General features: G+C 38.7%; 1 protein-coding gene across 1 annotated transcript in view; it reads left to right on the top strand.

Moving 5' to 3' along the window:
• The window catches only part of LOC126297629 (Down syndrome cell adhesion molecule-like protein Dscam2), a 340,086-nt gene extending 325,721 nt beyond the window's left edge, over positions 1-14,365 (top strand). The window contains exon 31 of the mRNA XM_049988691.1: positions 13,847-14,365. Coding sequence (XP_049844648.1) covers positions 13,847-13,898 — 52 coding nt within the window. The 3' untranslated portion in view covers positions 13,899-14,365. The remainder of the gene's footprint in view (positions 1-13,846) is intronic.
• The last annotated feature ends 5,722 nt before the right edge of the window (positions 14,366-20,087 follow it).

Raw genomic sequence — 20,087 nt, 5'->3', positions numbered from 1 at the left:
GTGCTTACATTTAAATGGCTTTCATTAAAAAACTGAACCATTTCTTTTGTCACATTATTGCACTCAGCCTCTAGTTCATTACATGATTCCTTTTTACATACAATGGACGTGTCATCGGCATACAGAAAAATTTTGGAATTTATAGTACAGTATTTAATATCATTTACATAGATCAAGAACAGAAGGGGGCCCAACACCGAGCCCTGGGGCACATCATATTTTATGCACGTGATCTCAGATTTCTAGACACCACTTTCCGTTTTAAGTATAACAAATTGTTTTCTATTGCTCATATAACACTTTATTCTAGATTATGATAGTAATAGAGCTGATCTGCTACATATAATGAACACATAAACCTCATACCCATGGTAGACTTTCCCACAAGGTTTACGAACTACTGTTCAAGTCTTATAGATAATATTTTCATTGATGAGAATAGAAACACCAATGCAACAGGAAAACAAGTCCTAAATGGTCTTTCAGACCATGATGGCCAGTTGCTAACTATCAATGATATATGCCCACACAAGAAGGACAAAGTCTGTAAAAAGTCATTTAGGGTAATTAATAATGAAAATCTCATGATCTTCAACAGTTATCTTCAACTCATTGACTGGGGTCCAATTTATAAAGCACTGAAAGTCAATGACAAATTTAACCTATTTATAAATGAATTTATGTGCCACTTTCAAGCTGTCTTCCCTCTAAAAACTGCAAAGAACAAGTACCAGAGCCATACAGTGGCTCACAAAAGGAATAAAAACATCATGTAGGACTAATAGACTGCTTTATGTTATCTCAGAAATACTAACGATCCCGAAATAAGAGCTCATTATAAAAGGTACTGCAAGATCATAAATAAAGTTCTGATAAAGGCAAAAAGTATGTTCATCAAATCAGAAATAGATAATTCTGGCAACAAAATAAAACCATCTTGGGTATTATTAAAAGAGAAACTGGTAGTTACTCAAATGATGCAGAAAAAGTTAAAGTTAGACATAATGGGAATCACACTTTTCTGCAAGCATTTTTTGACTGCAGTGGATAAAAAAGGGTTTAATGTTTCTAAAAATGAGGCTCTGAATCTTTTACATAGAAGTGCACTTAGTGCAACACCCCAGATTAGCATGCCTCCTGTCACTGTTGAGGAAATTAAGAAGATAATAAGGGCTATGAAAAACAAAAGCTCAATTGGTATTGATGGTATTTCCATCAAAGTGTTGAAACACACACACATTTTCATTTGTGAAGTCCTGTGCCACAACTTTAATGTATCACTGAGACTAGGAATTGTCCCTGATAGACTTAAATATACAGTGGTGAAACCATTGTACAAGAAGGGTGACAGAAACGAAGTAACCAATTACTGTCCTATTTGGCTCTTAACTTGTTTCTCCAAGATTCTCGAAAAACTTGTACACAGAAGGATTCTTGAACATCTTAGTAAATACAATATTCTCAATAAAAGTCAATTCGGTTTCCAGAAAAATATCTCAACAGAAGATGCAACATATTCTTTCACTAATGCAATTCTTGAATCAATCAATAATAAAATGTCTCCAACTGTAATTTATTGTAACCTTTCTAAGGTGTTTCATTGCGTGAGCCATGAGATTTTTCTGAGAAAGGCAGAATTTTATGGGTTAACTGGAGAAGCAGGGATGTGGCTTGCCTCCTATTTAAAGGACCAGAAACAGAAAGTCATGGTAAGCGACACTAATGGGGAACCAGTGTCCTCTTCTTGGGCACAATAAACTGTGGAGTCCCACAGGGCTCTATTCTGGGTCCTCTACTTTTCCTTATTTTCATAAATGACCTTCCAGTGTGTACAAGGGCTAAGATAAATTTTACTTTGTTTGCCGATGACACGACGATTCTGGTAGACAATTCAACAAATACTAATCTTGAAATCACTGTAAATGAAATTTTTCAGGAGGCCTTTAACTGGTTTACCTCTAATGGATTATCACTAAATTTTGAAAAAAACTCAATTGATTCAATTCCATACAAGCCAAAATATCGAAGGTGAGATTAATGTTAAATACAATGATGGGAATTTAGCAAGAGTGGAGTCAACAAAGTTCCTGAGTCTACTTGTTAATAGCAATCTAAAGTGGTCCTTACACATCCCTTACCTATATAAAAAACTAAGCTCAGCAATTACGCTATTTGTGCGATTGCTTCCTTCAGTGACTTAAATACTTCGAAAGCTGCATATTTTGGTTATTTTCATGCCCTGATGTCCTATGGAATTATATTCTGGGGAAACCAGCCAAAGGCAAACAAAATCCTCATAGCCCAGGAAACGGTCATTAGGATTCTGGGTGGTGTCAATTACAGACATTCCTGCAGGAAACTCTTCCAAGAACTGAGAATACTCACAACAGTATCTCAGTACATTTTCTCTCTCATGTGTTTCTTGTGTAAAAACCATTCCCTTTTTTAAATGAACAGCATGTATCGTAACTATGACAGTAAGGTAAAAAATGATCTTCACCTTGAGCAAAAGAATCTGCATAAAAATATTTAATGCTCTCCCGCAGGCAATAAAAATGTCAGTTTCTTATCCACCTACTTTTAAAGATCAACTTAAACAGTATCTTCTAAGTAAAGCCATTTACTCACTGGACGAAATGAGAATATGTGAATTAATTTTGATCTACTGTAAGTCTGTTCATTGTAATTTGTAACTTTTTACAAAAAGCAATTCTTGTAAACAATTTTTCTATGTAATATATTATTCATTGTACAACCTATTATTATAAACAGAGGTCTCAAATCTATGTAAATGACATGTTCCAAGACTTACCAAGCGGGAAAGCGCCGGCAGACAGGCACATGAACAAAACACACAAACACACACACAAAATTACGAGCTTTCGCAACTGGCAGTTGCTTCGTCAGGAAGGAAGGAAGGAGAGGGAAAAATGAAAGGGTGTGGGTTTTAAGGGAGAGGGTAAGGAGTCATTCCAATCCCGGGAGCGGAAAGACTTCCCTTAGGGGAAAAAAAAGGACAGGTGTACACTCGCGCACACACACACACATATCCATCCGCACATACACAGACACAAGCAGACATATTGCTTGTGTCTGTGTATGTGCGGATGGATATGTGTGTGTGTGTGCGAGTGTACACCTGTCCTTTTTTTTCCCCTAAGGGAAGTCTTTCCGCTCCCGGGATTGGAATGACTCCTTACCCTCTCCCTTAAAACCCACACCCTTTCATTTTTCCCTCTCCTTCCTTCCTTCCTGACGAAGCAACTGCCAGTTGCGAAAGCTCGTAATTTTGTGTGTGTGTTTGTGTGTTTTGTTCATGTGCCTGTCTGCCGGCGCTTTCCCGCTTGGTAAGTCTTGGAATCTTTATTTTTAATATATTTTTCCCATGTGGAAGTTTCTTTCTGTTTTAAATGACATGTTCGACACCCAAGCGATTTATTGCTAATGGGTCTACAGGACATGAATGAAATAAATAAAATAAAATAAAATAAATTTTCAGATAACTCTTAATGTGTAGGAGGATAAATTTCACGTTGTATACAGTGGTTCCCCAAACAGTCACACTGTGAATTTATGACACACTGAGGGCTTTTGCATCCAATTGTCTTCATTGATACTGGATCTTCCAGGTTGTGTAGTTGTGGCCTAAGGAACTTTTTGTTCCTGAAATTTTATCCATGGGTGCAGGCCTTGCTGTGTCTATCCAGTTAACAGTTCAAATGTCAATAGCAGTACAAATACCATAAAAATGGAGCTTGATAGTTAATTATGGAATGAGTCATTTTACATTCACATTGCAAATTAATTAGCAAATATGGTCATATGCTAAACATTTCTAAGCTTTCATTTTATTTATTAATCTTTTAAACAAACAAAGAAAGAAGACATTTGTAAGTTAGTAATTCCTACCTTTTACGCATTACAATAACAGAAATTCTTCTATGGAATAGAAGGTGTTGTCAAGGAGCAACATTTTCAGTTTCTTTTCAAATTTTATTTTGCTGTCTGTCAGGCATTTTGTATCATAGGGTAAGTTATCAATATTTTTCTTGCAGCATTGTGTATCTCTTTCTGTGCTAAAGAAAACTATAATGCGCAGCAATGAATGTCATTTTTCCTTCTGGTATTGTAGTTATACATGTCATTGTTCACTTTGAACTGTAGTGGATTATTTACAACTTCAGGAGGGAATAATATACTACAAAGCAGTAATCAGAATGCTCAACTCCTTAAACAGTTGTTTACAAGATGATTGTGGATAGCACCACATATTATTCTTACAGCCTGTTTTCGAGCAACAAAGACTTTCTTTCTTAAAGACGACTTACCCCAGAATATTATTCCATATGACATTATTGAATAAAAATATGCAAAAATGTCATCTTACTAATTTGTCTCTCCTCAAAATTTGGAATGATCCTAAGTGCAAATGAATCTGAAATAAGTTGTTTTAGTAGTTCTAAAATGTGCTTTTTCCAGTTTAAATTCTCATCAATATGGACACCTAAGAATTTTGAAATCTGCATGCTATTTATTATTTTATCACCATGTGTTATGCTTATCATTGGTAGTACCCCTAGATGTGCAGAAGTTAATACCATTTGCAGAAAACCAATGATACTTTTAAGAAGATTGCTTACCATTCTTCTGTTTCTGTATGTATGCTTGGACTGATAACAATACTAGTGTTACCTGCAATAAGTAAATAAATAATAATAAATATTCTGCTGGTTGTATATTAGACAGAAGATCATTTACATATATGAGAAACAATAGGGAGTCTTGGGGAACCCCATATATGATTTCTCCCCAGTCTGAATTACATCCCCAGATTACATTGGTTGAATTATGAAGTACAACTTTTTGGAATCATTTGGTTACATATGACCTAAGGTTACACATAATTATCAAAGATAATCCTTATGAAAGAAAAAACTTAAATATCAAATTATCATCTTTCAAAGAAATAACTATATGTTCTGTAGAGTTACTGTCCATATATCACTGAACTGATGGCTTCTTCTTTTCTGTTAAAATTGTCCCCATGTTTATATATTTTAATGACTTCTCTGTACAGTTGTGGGTAATAGTTTATACTTGGTTTTCGAAAACTTCATTTCATTCTTTCCTGACTGAAGAAAATCCCTGCTACAACTCATTTTCTTACTTTCCTTAGTCAGTAAAGAATTTTGTGTTCCTTCAAATGTGTATTCACTCATTCCTTTGTGGTTACAATGTAGACCTTACCCAGTGTTAATGGAATTTCATATACCTTACATGCCAACAGAGGAGGGCAATCGTCTTTCACATATCTGAGGGCTAGACATAATTTTGTGGCGACTTTCTAGTATGCCTGAACAATAGAATAATACACAGTTGTTCAGAATAACATGTATTACTTTCACACTCGAAAATACAATGATAAACATAAACAACTCTAAGTCACTATGCCAACAGCAGAATGGCAAAGATTATGCTATAATATGTCAGCAATACGATCGTGCTAAACTTACATGGCAAAGAATGTCAAAGTGTTGCCACATCAGCCCCCCCCCCCTTTTTTTAAACTGGGTGCTCCTGGTATGTCAGGGAATTTACACTTCACTTGCCTACCTGCTCTTGTAACCACTGTTGGAACCCGATCCTGTTCTTCCTGTTCCTCTGTGTGTGTTTCTGGTTTTTTTTCCATGTTCTCTGGTATCACCATGATGGGTTCCTCGTTGGGTGAACTTGACACCATGGGTTGAGTGCTAGGAGTGTCCACGTCGATGTACGTGGGTTTGAGGTGCTCAATGGACACTGTTTCTTGATTGACATTCTTCTTGATTCTGAACCAATGTTCACCTCTCTCTATTACTCGGTAGGGAGCACAGTATGGAGAAACAAGCAGTGGGCATACTGCATCATCTCTGAGCCACACATGAGATGTTTGTGTCAAGTCTTTATGCACAAACACCTTTTGTTCCGCACGCATGACAGGGTTGGTAGGCTGGAGTTTTCGCATTCTGCTGCTAAGTTGTTGTGCAAACTGTGTGTTAAGCTCTGAAGTGGCCAATAAAGAGGATTGTGGTGCAGTTAATTCCCCTGGGACTCTCAGCTCTTCGCCATAAACTAATTGCACGGGCAAGCACTGTAAATCTTCTTTCACGATTGTTTGTAATCCAAGGAGGACCAGAGGCAGTGCTTTGGGTCAGTCAGTTTTGAGAGTGTGGTGAAAATGCTCCACCATCCCATCACTAGCTGAATGATAAGTAGTTGTACAAAAATTGTTGCAGCCACGTTACCTCAATAGTTCCTTAAAAAGCTGGCTCTCAAACTGTCAGTCCTGATCAGTGGTAATGTCATGTGGTACACCAAACCGAGAGTACCAGGAGCATATCAATGCTTTTGCTACTGACTCAGCTGAGATGTCTGTTAAGATGGCGGCCTCTGGACATCTAGTGAAACGATCGATGACCATAAGTAAATACTGGTGGCCTCCAGCATGTGGAAGTGGTCCCACAACGTCGATATGAATGTGCATAAACCTTGATGATGCTACTGGAAATTGATGCAAAAACATGCCCGCTGATTTTATTGTGCTGACACATTAAGCAATTGTGTGTCCAGTCGTGGCAGTCTTTCTGTATCCCTGGCTGCTCTACTTTGGCGGATACTAGTCTTGCTGTTACTCAGATTCCAGGGTGAGAAAGATGATATAAGGCCTCGAAGATCTCTTTGCGGTATTCTTCTGGTATGTAAGGTCTTTGTCTTCCTTTCTTCACATCATACCAAATTCCTTCTGGCGCATTCAGAGTCGAAATGCATTTAAGCTGTAATGCCATTGACTGGCACTGTAGGAGACTGCACAGGAAAGGATCATATTGTTGTGTTGTTGCTATCTCTGACCATTGTATGGCATTGAAACTAGCACAGTTGCATGATAAGCAGCCTGAGACCAGGTTCTTCTTCCCTGCTATGAGACGTATATCCAATGTGAACTGCGTGATGTATTCTATCTGTCTACATTGCCATGGTGAAGCAGGGTCTGTGTCACGCTGGAAGATGACCACTAGCAGTTTATGGTTTGTGATAATTGTGAAATTTTGCTCCTCTATCAGTGAACAGAAGTGCTTGACTGCAAGGTACATGGCTAACAGTTCACGGTCGAGAGCACTCCACTTTTTCTGCCTTTGGTCCAAGGTTCTTGAAAAAACAGCGAGTGACTGCCATTCACCACTAAGTTCCCGTTGCAGTATCGTTCCCACTGCTGTCTGGCTTGCATCGACCATAATCGCCAAGGCTGAATGTACTCTTAGGTGAGCCAGCAAAGTCGCTTGTGACAAATGTTCCTTTAATCTATGGAATGCTGGTTCAGCCTCTGATGTCCATGATATTACATGGTTTCCTGTAGTATTTTTTTCCTATGTGTGGAGCTGTGAGTGGTCTTGTACTGTCGCTAGGTGAGATAAATGGCAGTGGTAGTAGTTGAGCATGCCGAGGAATCGGCAAAGTCCTTTGTACGTTATTGAGAGGGGCATCCGTTAAACTGCCTCCACACATTCAAGCAGCAGTGACAGACCTGCTGCCGAGATCATATACCCGAGAAATTTGACTGCCTGTTTGCGCAATGCACACTTTGCCTCATTAACTAAGATGCCATAGCATTCAAAACACTGTAAAAGCAGTTGCAGGTGTTCTTTATCTTCTTCCATCGATCAGGAGAAAACTAAAACATCATCCATGTAGCAAAAAACAAATGGCACTTCATGCATAAACCGCTACCAAGTTTGAGCCACGCTTCTAAGACCAAATGGCACAAAGTTGTATTCAAACAGTTCAAATGGTGTGATTACTGCAGTTTTTTGAACATCTGTGTGCCATTGGAATTTGTAAGTACGCTTTTTCACAGTCTATCCCACTGAAGATGGTAGCATTGCTGATATTATAATTGAAATCCGTCACATTGGGAACGGGATACCAATACGGAATTGTTCCAGAATTGAATTCCCTATAATCACCACATATCCTCCAAGAATTGTCTTTTTTGCAAACCATGTGGATGGTTGAAGCCCACGCACTGTCTGACCTAGTTACTATACCTGTCGCCAAAGTCGATCAAACTCTGCTTGTGCCACAAGTAGTTTCTCTGGAGGCAGACGTCTTGGATGGAATGCAACTAGTTGGCCGGGCTTCATGTGGATGTGCTGCTGTGTCTCGTGAAAGTACTTCCTGGTGGTGTTCACCGGGAGAGTGATTGCTGAAAAGTGTTGAAGTATGCTGCAAAACTATGCGTCCTCCTTTGATGTTGTCATATTGCCTACAACAAATGAATCGTTGCATTTGAGAAACTTCTTTTTGCATGGCCCACACATGTGCATCCCACATTGTTGTAAGCACGAATTTGTATCGATGCGTTCTGGCATGGAGGAAGTGTTAGAATGGCCGAGCACTTTGCACTGAATTTGCCCTGATGCAGAAGTGAGGGGAGGCAATGTTTTTTCCTTGCGTATCAGAACCAATCGTCGATTGACAAGGTCTGGCATAAGGTGATATTTGCACAAGAAGTCTGCACCAATAATAGGGTCTGGTACATCTGCTATTATGAAAGTCCATACCAGTTTGAAATCAGGTTCGAGACGTAAGGCCCATCGTTTCTCACTGCAGTGAGCACTTGATGTGACATAGTTCTTTGGATGTCACTATTTCTTCTAGGATACACAGTAGCCTCTGAACCTTTATCAATCAGAAACTTCTCTCCAGATGTAAGGCATTGGATGAATAGTCTGTCCCATTTGCTAACCATAGATATCATTTTCTTAGCACCATTTTGTTCTTCTCCTGTCTCCGGGCGCTTAAGAAATTGATGACAAACATTCGCACCCATTAATGTCCATCTCCAAAGTTTGGGAAGCTGCAGGGTTGGGTACATTGACGAGCAGAATTGTGGAAGCATTTGTGATACCAGCACCAAGGTTCTGACTTGCTTTGAGAAATGTTATTCCTGCGTGTTTTCCAGTGTCGGCTTTGTAAATGTTGTTGGTGCTTGTCGATTTTGAGGTTAAGTTTTGCCACTTGTGCTACCAACTGTTCCATGATGGATTCTTGTGATGTGTGCTGGTGATGAGAGGAAGTAATGCCTGAACCAGAATCCACAGTGTCTGACTCTTTATTGCTGTATACTCAAATGCTTCTATTGTGGTTTGTATTCACTATTGCACAAGCAGAGGATTCTCTTAAATTATTTGCTATGGTGTATGCCTTCTTTGCTGATGTCATTAACGGTACATCTGTTTGTATGGTGATGATGGCGCGGATGTTGACTGGCAGTTTATGTAGCCACAGTACCTGTAAAGATTCTTCTGGCAGCAAATCTGGGCCCGCCAATGCGTGTAATGACCTAAGGACTTGCGACGAAAGCTTGTGTTACACACATTTTTCATTGAAGATTTTTTGAAGACGTAGTTCTGTCGGTAAAGTGTAGCATTGTATTAGGGCCTCTTTTAAAGCTGCGTAACTGCATTGTGACAAGCTATCTTCTTCTATCACTTCCAAAGCTAGACTTGAAACCAGAATGTTGAACTTATCTATTGTTGAAATATACATTCTGCCTGTGTGAACCACAGCTGCGGCCGTGTTGTCCAGAAAGCAGGGAGTTTGACATTTCCTTGACCTATAGGGGTACTTCTATGTTCTCCTGTGGAGGAGCTTGCAGCAGGTGATGTAATTTGTTCCTGCTTGAAACTGTTTTCTGCTACTGATGTCAGTGCAGTCATTATTCCTTACTTTGTGTCTGTGCTGTTAAGTCTTCTTCGCGCGGTCACCACTGTTGCGACTTTCTAGTATGCCCAAACTATAGAATAATACACAGTTGTTCAGAATAAGTTTTATTACTTTCACACTTGAAAGATTATGCTCTAATATTTCAATGATACGATCGCGCTAAACTCACGTGGCAAAGAATGTCAAAGTGTTGCCACAATTTCTTTGTTGGTCAAAAACTGATCTCATGTTATGTTTCTATAAATCTGATCAGTTTTTCTTTTAAAATAAAAGAGAGGGAAACTCTTCTTTCTTGTTTTTCACTCTTTTCTTTCACAGTACTGTTTTTGTGATGTACAATCCTATTTACCTCTTTTCCTGAGTAGATATGTTGATATGTTCCTGGAAAGCGTAATTCAGATGTTTTAATTTGGCTTGTAAATATTTTGGTGTTCAAATACCTTGGCTCTGTCAATAAGATGTTTGCTAACAGGTCTCTTTTGCCAAGGACGATGGTTGGACTCCTTATGTAAACATCTGTTCGTATGTGTGGCTTTGTAAAAATGTTGTTACATTAGCCTATCTCACAAGCAAACCACCCGAAAAAGATATTTTGCTGTAATTTTCCACATTCATAGTAAACTGCATGTTTGGATTTATGTTATTTAGATAATGAAAGAATTCCTCTACAGCTTTTTGCCATGTGATCAAACTATATATGTAGCATTCCCAAAAAGTACCATTAAGAATGTATTCGATTTTTCTAGAGTTGACTGTTCTAATTTTTCCATTAAAAATTGACAGTTGCAGGACCTAATGTATTGCCCATTGCAACACCACTGACTTGTCCATAGAATTCATCGTCCTATTGGAACTGGCTCAAAATGAGGCAATAACTAAAAAGAGCAGCCAAATCCTATGCAAAAACATCTGCTTTATAGACTGTCACTTCATTAACTGTAATCGTAATAAATAGAGACATTATGTCAAAATTTACAAATACATCTTCAGGAGCCAAAGTCAACCCTTCAACTTTTTCTCTAAAATGACATGGGTCTTACATACGGCGTGTCTCAGAAGGAAGGACCAAATATTCCTAAGGGATATGTCCTAAGTGATCATTTGTAGAAAACTAAATGTGAGCTCTAAAATACATATGTGGGAACGTAGAACCATTGGCTCTAACTCTCAATAATATCACTGGCTTACCGCGCAGCAAGAACAACTATATCTTTGCCAGACCAGTCCTCTGTAGTACGCGCTCTATGCTACATGCATTGTTTATACACTGCAAGAATAAAAGTATTCATAGCAAGTGACTGGAGTGCGAGTGATTATTTATTATTGTAATTGTGGTGACCCCATTATTTTCCTTTCAACCGCACCGTGAAATACTGAGTTATACTTGTGTCAGCACACTACCGATCACCGTGGCATACGAATGTCATGCCACGCAGAATATGCCGCAAGATGGTGCTTCATCGCCTGGAATCACTACAAACAATTTCTTTGTGCATCTATTTGGTGCTACTCTGATATCTCAGCCAACACCATCACGAGCTTTTATCACACTACAGATTACACCCGTTGGTTGTCCAGAATCCCTGACAACTGACTAGAGCCGGCAGTTTGAGTCTGCAACGGTTCCATGCGATGGGCTACTATCTTCAATCAATTGGACTTGCAGAATGGTGGCACCGCACCCTCAGACAGCACTCATATGCCACAACCAGGAGTGAATGGAGGCCCTCCTCTGGGTGCTGCTAGGCACACAAGCTGCCTACAAAGAAGATCTGGACACCTTGCTGGTAGAGGTGCTCTATGGGGAACCAACCATCCTCCCAGCAGAGTTCATATCACAAACCACCGACGCCATTAACGTCAACCTGCCGGACCTAGTAAAACGTGTCAGGGACCACATCCACCAAGTCCTCATCCCACCACCATCCCTCCACATCAGATGGACCATCTTTGTGCACAAGGATCTCCAATCGTGTACACATGTCTTGCTCAGGACTGACACCGTAAAACCCGCCCTCCAACCTTCTACAGTGGCCTGTACAAGGTGTTGAAATGAGGGCCAAACACTTTTAACATTTTGCCAGCTGGAAAAATGCCAACAGAGTCACTGAACCTCCTAAAACCATCGTGGACACACCTGGTGTTTCCCCTCCACTGGCCCCAGCTCCAGGCCCCTCAAGCCACTTTACAGTCAGCCTAGACCTGCAAGACTACCACTCAGGAGATATTTCCGTAACACTGCAGGACTCATCATTCGTGGTTATAGCCAAATTTGACACTATACAGTCAGCCTACAGCACAATATCAAGGTCATTAGAGCACTCCACACGCCTTCCGCCTACAATCGACACAGCTGGTTTGAAATTCACTCATTCTTCAGGCGGTTAACTGCTCAAGTTGACCCCGGAGCACTTCATTATGACAACTGACACACCGGACAACACACTACCAGCCACCAACACCTCAACAAACACTGACACCACAGCATCGGTAACACCCCTGACGTCACAGGCCGGCTGCCCTTTTACGACCACCGAGGCACCTGGTGGACTGCAAAATGTCGGCCTTTACCATTGCCAGCAGGACAACGCATCGTGGTCTAGGGGGGGGGGGGGGGGGGGGGCGCCCTCTGTGGGGATCTGGACCCAATGGCTCAGCCCCCCAATAATATCGCTGCCTGAACACAGCATGAAAAACTGCATCTTTGCCAGATCAGCTCCCTGCAGTACCCGTCCTAAGCTACATGCGTTGTATATATGCTGCAAGAATAAAAGTATCCATAGTAAATGACAGGAGTGTGAGTGATTATTTATCACTGTAATTACCACACCTGCTCCCCACTACCTACACATACCTTAAAAGCTGTGAGCACTTTTTCATCTTCGCTACTGCGTAACACATCTCTTCTACTGAACAAGTTTTAACAGCTCTTAAGGTATACATTTTACATATTTAGTTGATTTCTTCTTCTTCTTCGAATGACCGTTCCTGTGATATCCTTGAATTCTGACCATTCCCCCTGGAACACCCTGTATATGAATCAAAATGTTGTAAACAAGTTGTCACTTGAGGGCACTAACAATTGGCCTTGATGGTACTAACAATTGACCCCAGAAGAATATTAATTTTTTGAATTTTGGGTAGACCATAAAGCCTGGGACACACGGCCTTAGTCTTCATTTAGGTTTCGTTACCTTGTTTTTGAAGTGACGTACAGAACTTTATCAGAGTATTTGTTTCTTCAGTGCACTGGCCGTTGGGTCTTTCTTACACTTTTTGTTCTGTCCTGCCATTAAAAAGATTTAAAATTTTGCTTCAGTAACACTCTGTACTCATGACAATAGTGGTGTTTCCTATGTGAGCTACACGTAAATCTTTAAGAGCCTTCCTCTCACCTTTTGTCAAAGATTTCCTATGGGACAACACTATGGTGTTTCAGTTCAAATTTCATTTGCAGTTTGTTTGTGGATCATCCTTGTATCTGCTTCTAAATTTGCGATATGCCTGGGCCCCTAAGTTAGTATTTTCATGTGTTTATAGCATATTTGACACCTTAAGCAAGGATTGCAATCTTATTTTGAGACTATACATTCCGTGATTTACTAGTAACTGTATCAGACTTCACCATATTACTTGTACTTTCCACATTACTTTGTAATTTTTTAAACCACTGATAACGTTTCCCAGATCTCTTGTCATTCACGGCTAATATTTGCACTGCTGCAGCACAAAACAGTTTAAATCTTAAGCTCATTTAGTCTTATATTTACAGTGAAAAAACATTTAGAAATCCTTTTTTTGATCAGTCATTAAATGAAACATTGAATAATGTCCTTGGGTATATACAGCTTGATAACAAGTTAAATTCAGCACATAGACAAACTAATCAAGAAATTCAATGCAGAAAGAACAAAATTGTGCTACGAAGATTGAGATAATTTTTGTATATGTTACTCTGATAATGATTTTTGTTCAAAAACAAAGTGGTTTAATTTACACTACTTTGTTTTAATTCATTTTGACATCAGTTCGGTATTTGCATATATTTTAATTAACTGTCAATTTGTTTCTTTCACATTTTCAGATTTCATCAACAGAAAAGACAAGAGAGGCTGCAACACATAATTCATGTCTGAGTTTGCCAACTATCAAGGAGACCCCATGTTTCAGAATGCTATCATCTGCATGGAGTGATACACAGCTGGGTCATTCACAAACAACACTTTTCTTCTTTTACCCTCAGGCACGAAAACTGAAATCGATCATTTACAGTGATGCGTATTCCCAGAAAGGAAAATAAATAAATAAAGTGTATCATTCTGTGAACCGAGAGAAGTCACTTATTTCGTAAAAAAAATTTCCTAATGACATTTACAGTGTAACTATTCAGAAAATTATTTTGGGGGAAACGTGTTGATCAGCATGACATCACAAATTGTAAAGCCACTGTGCTAGGAAATATTTTATGAGAAACTACTGACAAAAATCCGTATTTTATGGGATCATGTCACATACTTTTGGAGACTGAAATTATGTACAGATTTAAAAATTTACATGTTCAATTTTATGTATTTTCAAATGAATAAAAATTTAATAAATTATATTTTAAAAGTTTCTGTATTTTCCTTGTTTATTTCTTGTTCTTTTTTTGTTTTGGCCACCTAGGGATCATGTCAACTGAGCTATCTCTTTTTCTGAGCTTTAACTGCTACCCAATGCTCTTTCATCCATTTCCAGTATTGTTCTGTTCTCTCTTGGGTCCATACTTTCCCTGTGTTCAGGTTTGGCTTTTCCAGGAAAGGTTTGTGTGTATGTAATTTTTGCTTGAGATTATCACTCTTCTATATATCTTTTGGAGAAATTTCCAGTTCTATTAGATCTTTTTTGGCTTCTGCAAACCATGCCCCTTTGGGTTTTCTTGTCATGAAAGTAGATTAACAAGCTTATAGATGTCCTTCCTGGTCTTCTTCATGTCATTTGACCACAAAAAGCAATCCCTCCTTTCCAAACTGTGTCACTTATATTCTCCATATGTTTTTAGAGTTCATGGTTTGATGCCTTCGGGGTCGTGCGGTAGGGTTCTCGCTTCCCACGCCCGGGTTCGATTCCCGGCGGGGTCAGGGATTTTCTTTGCCTCGTGATGGCTTGGTGTTGTGTGATGTCCTCAGGTTAGTTAGGTTTAATTTTTTTTTTTTATTCCTTCTGTACTCATCATTCCCTTTGATGGGACTCAGTCTACTTTTCACACTTCTTTGTTTATTTATGATTTATTTAAGATGGCATGATTATGACCATCATGCCCTCATTTGCATTACATACATTACAATAAGCATGTTAACTTACATCTGATATAGAATACAACAGTCCAGAAAAAAATACATTCATTCATGAGAAGTACAATTATAAATCATAAAGGTAGGTGTGACTGTATGTCTTGATAATGCCACACACTTTTTTTAGATGCTTGCTATCATCATAAGATCACATTGTACATTATCTGCTTCATGCCCAACATTTAAACTTGCTGCAAATATTGCTATAATAAGTGATCATGCAATAATAACAAACAAATGCAGTAAATACTGCTTATGTGTGAAACAATGTGGTAGCAGATACCTCAAAATTAACTGAGTCACTGGTGTGGTGTGGGAATACAAAATTCCATTTTGCTAAACTGTTCATAAATTAATTACCAGTTCACAAATATTAAAAGTTTGCAATAGCAACTAACATATCTAAACTCCTGTAATAATGGATAATTTTCTAACAGGCTAACTCATAATTACCCTTAAATGCAGCAATGACAGACACTTGTCGAATGTTAGAGTACCTGCTGGCTCCCAGATAATAAGTCCAACTCAACCTGGAATTTTACTGAGTTCAACCAAAAGTTAAAGTATTGCTCAGGCACTTGCTGCCCGGAACCCATCACTTAATAATCTTGAACCATCTGAGCAGACCTCCAACATGCAAGTTACTGCAGTGACAGATCTGAACAGAATAAACAGAAGTGACCATTCACTTGTCCTTTCTGCCTTCTCTGAGCCAGCCAAAATTGACAGCTATCAACAAAATGGGCCACCATTTAAAATATACACAATTCGCAGACATAATGAAACATCTTACTCTGCTGAGCCTCCTCAGCCTACACACTATGTAAAATCTAACAAATTAGCCACAAATAATTTAAATATGACTTTTTCATACATGTGCTCAACATTAATAATACATAAACATCATTAATACGTGAGCAATAATAAAGATGGCTTGATCAATAGAAGCATCTCTTTGCACCCTATTCAGTTGTGATATCAGACTTTACATATAAAATACCACTTTAAAGTGATCTGTGTCCTTATTAGAGAACACATTAATATTTAATTAATTGGACAAGAAATGGCTTTATAAATTAAACATACAACACATGGATAAAAAGGAAGGGAAAGGCTCTAGGAATGTCATACTGCATTCATCTTGTGTGTAAATGTGGAAGAACGGATATTTTGACTCATTTGCTTGCTTCAGTGATAGTACTTAGTGATCTCTGTTAGTGACCAACACCTTGATTGTAAAGATCTTGTGACATGTTCAAGAGTTATAAACGCTTTGAAAATCAGCCAATTGGAAGAATATTGGGCCTCAGACACCAGGTATTTTTACTATTATTTAAAGCATTACTGGCATATATGTAATCAAAGTATCGTCAAGGGTAATAAATACTAAAAAAGGGCCAAGCTTCATGATTTATTTTTCATATTGACTTCAGTGTTTTGGATTACAAAATTTTAAAATAATGATGACAGAAAAAATACGTATCGATCCCACGAAAAAAGTTTGAGATGAGTTATTGAGCAAATTCTTACTCTTGAGCTTCCAGAATTTCTTGCTCACCCACAAATATGACATTTTTGTTGCAGAACTGCAACAAACTGTAAAATCTAAAATGTACACATGCAAAATTGTGTCAGTTTGGTTATATAGACTCAGCAATTCATGACAGCAGTTGTTAATTTTGCTACTGTTTCATTCAAAATAATTCTAGAAACTGACAACAGAAGGCAGCACATCAAGGGGCAGGTTGCAAGACACCCACACATTGTTCTTGTACAAAATTAGTCCAGTTTTTGAGCAAGAAGTGACCTGTACATTGAGAAAATCGCAGTCTTACTTATACTCGGACATAGTCTTTTTAACGCAAAGTTGTGACCTGAGCTATGCTCAGGATTGGTCTCCAAATTGTTAATTTGTAAATGTTTGTGTAATATTTTTCATTTGCAATGCTGACATTAACTTCTACAGTTTTTACAATAAAACTGTTACTAAAACAGAAAGACAAACAGCTTATTGCCATGATTACACTGATATGCCTAGATTTTCAGTACAACAATTCTATAAATTACCACACGATTTCAAAGTATTCTTTAGTCACCATTATTTTCCATATTGTGGAAGTCATCACGTTTATAGTCACCTCCATCCCATGCACCCCAACTCTAGCCGCCAAACCTAACTGACACTCCTCCTCCCCCCCCCCTCCCCGTGCCAATGGAAATCTAGTTGCAGATCCCCTAGCCCACATTACCAGCTGCTGCATTCCACTGGCTGTGGGCCAGTCCAGCCAAGCTGACTCTTGCAATTTTGCATACTCTGCCCTGCTGACAGCTCGCTAGCATGTGTCAGCTTACACAGGTAACTTTAAACTACGATAACTAGCAGCACTGGACATGAGAGGTGGGGAGGGGGCGGGGAGACATGATAAAACACAAGTAATGAAGATATGGGTAAAGAAAGTGATGTAACTGATACAGAAATGAAAAGAAAAGTTAACTGGCAAATATTTGGAGCATTTACTTTTAGTTTTTGACAGAGGGAAACTGGCTATTTTTGTTACTTTTTGGGGAAATGTTATAGTGGTGTTAGAAGGAAGTGTTCAGCTTCTTAAAAGCAATAGTCCATTGTACTGTGAGCTAGGTGCAGGGTAGGTTGTTCGAGAGGTGGAGCATAGCAACAGAGTAGTAGTTTGTGAATGTTTCTGTTTTATGGATGGCTACAGCTGTGATACTACATAAGTGAATCCTTGTGGTTTGATTACGATCACATGATGTTGTTGTTGTTGCTGCTGCTTCTGCAGTCCTCAGTCTGAAAACTAGTTTTTTGCAGCCCACCTGCTAGTGTACTATGCAAGGTTGTTATCTCTACATAATTATCATAACCTACATCCATTCCAACTTATATTCAAGTTTGGTCTCTCTAAGCAATTCCCCCCCCCCCCCCTCCCCCTCTCCACACACACACACACACACACTGCATCTCGATCTTCCTCCACATTTTCTCCCATTACCGAATTGACAATTCTTCGAAGTCTCTGTATGTGTCCTATCAACCGATCCCATCTTTTAATCAAATTACATACAAAAAAATTCTTTCCTCAATTTGACTCAGAACCTCACTAGTTATTTGATCTCTGCATCTAATGTTCCTCATTCTACTACAGCACCACATTTTTAAAACTTCTCTTCTCGTCTGAAATGCTTATCATACACATTTCACTTCCTTACAAGCCTATACTCCAGACAAATACTTTCAGAAAGGACTTATTAACACTTACATTTATACAGATGTTAGCAAATTCTTCTTTTTTTAGAAATGGTTCCCTTGCTACTGCTAATCTGAGTTTTATGTCCTTTCTACTTTTCCCATCGACAGTTATTTCCCTGTACAAACAGAAAATGCACCTATTACTTATAGTGTTTCATTTCCTAATCTAATATACTCGGCATTGTCTGTTTTAATTCGACTACATTCCATTACCCATGCTTTACATTTGTTTATGTTCATCATAGAACATTTTTTCAAGATACTAGCCTGATACCTTGAGAGTGTCATAAAGTGTATACTAGTCAACACTGTCAAAAACTCTATCTGAGTCAACCAATTCCACCAATGTAGATTTGCTCTTCTTTAACCCAAATTCTAAGATAAAGTGTAGGGTCAGTCAGTATTACCTCACATGTTCTTACACTTCTCCAGAAACCATACTGACCTTCCTCAAGGTTGGCTTCCAGAAGTGTTAGTATCCTTTTTTAAATAATTTTTGTAAGTATTTCAAAAGCATGACTTATTAAACATAGTTCAACAATATGCACACCTAGCAACCCTTTTCTTCTTCAGAATTGCAGTTGTTACATTCATCTTAAAGGATGAGAGTGTAATGACGTGACGGGTACTTAATCTTTAATGTAAGATACTCTGCAGATGATGAAGAAATTGAAGAAATGTACGATGAAATAAAAGAAATTATTCAGATAGTGAAGGGAGACGAAAATTTAATAGTAATGGGTGACTGGAATTCGAGTGTAGGAAAAGGGAGAGAAGGAAACATAGTAGGTGAATATGGATTGTGGCTAAGAAATGAAAGAGGAAGCCGCCTAGTAGAATTTTGCACAGAGCACAACTTAATCATAGCTAACACTTGGTTTAAGAATCATGAAAGAAGGTTGTATACGTGGAAGAACCCTGGAGATACTAAAAGGTATCAGATAGATTATATAATGGTAAGACAGAGATTTAGGAACCAGGTTTTAAGTTGTAAGACATTTCCAGGGGCAGATGTGGACTCTGACCACAATCTATTGGTTATGACCTGTAGATTAAAACTGAAGAAACTGCAAAAATGTGGGAAATTAAGGAGATGGGACCTGGATAAACTGAAAGAACCAGAGGTTGTACAGAGTTTCAGGGAGAGCATAAGGGAACAATTGACAGGAATAGCGGAAAAAAATACAGTAGAAGAAGAATGGGTAGCTCTGAGGGATGTAGTAGTGAAGGCAGCAGAGGATAAAGTAGGTACAAAGACGAGGGCTGCTAGAAATCCTTGGGTAACAGAAGAAATATTGAATTTAATTGATGAAAGGAGAAAATATAAAAATGCAGTAAATGAAGCAGGCAAAAAGGAATACAAACGTCTCAAAAATGAGATCGACAGGAAGTGCAAAATGGCTAAACAGGGATGGCTAGAGGACAAATGTAAGGATGTAGAAGCTTATCTCACTAGGGGTAAGATAGATACTGCCTACAGGAAAATTAAAGAGACCTTTGGAGAGAAGAGAACCACGTGTATGAATATCAAGAGCTCAGATGGCAGCCCAGTTCTAAGCAAAGAAGGGAAGGCAGAAAGGTGGAAGGAGTATATAGAAGGTTTATACAAGGGCGATGTACTTGAGGACAATATTATGGAAATGGAAGAGGATGTAGATGAAGACGAAATGGGAGATACGATACTGCGTGAAGAGTTTGACAGAGCACTGAAAGACCTGAGTCGAAAC

The sequence above is a fragment of the Schistocerca gregaria genome, chromosome 1 (genome assembly GCF_023897955.1).
Source record: "Schistocerca gregaria isolate iqSchGreg1 chromosome 1, iqSchGreg1.2, whole genome shotgun sequence".
NCBI lineage: Eukaryota > Metazoa > Arthropoda > Insecta > Orthoptera > Acrididae > Schistocerca > Schistocerca gregaria.
This window is presented reverse-complemented; position numbering and strand designations above follow the sequence as displayed.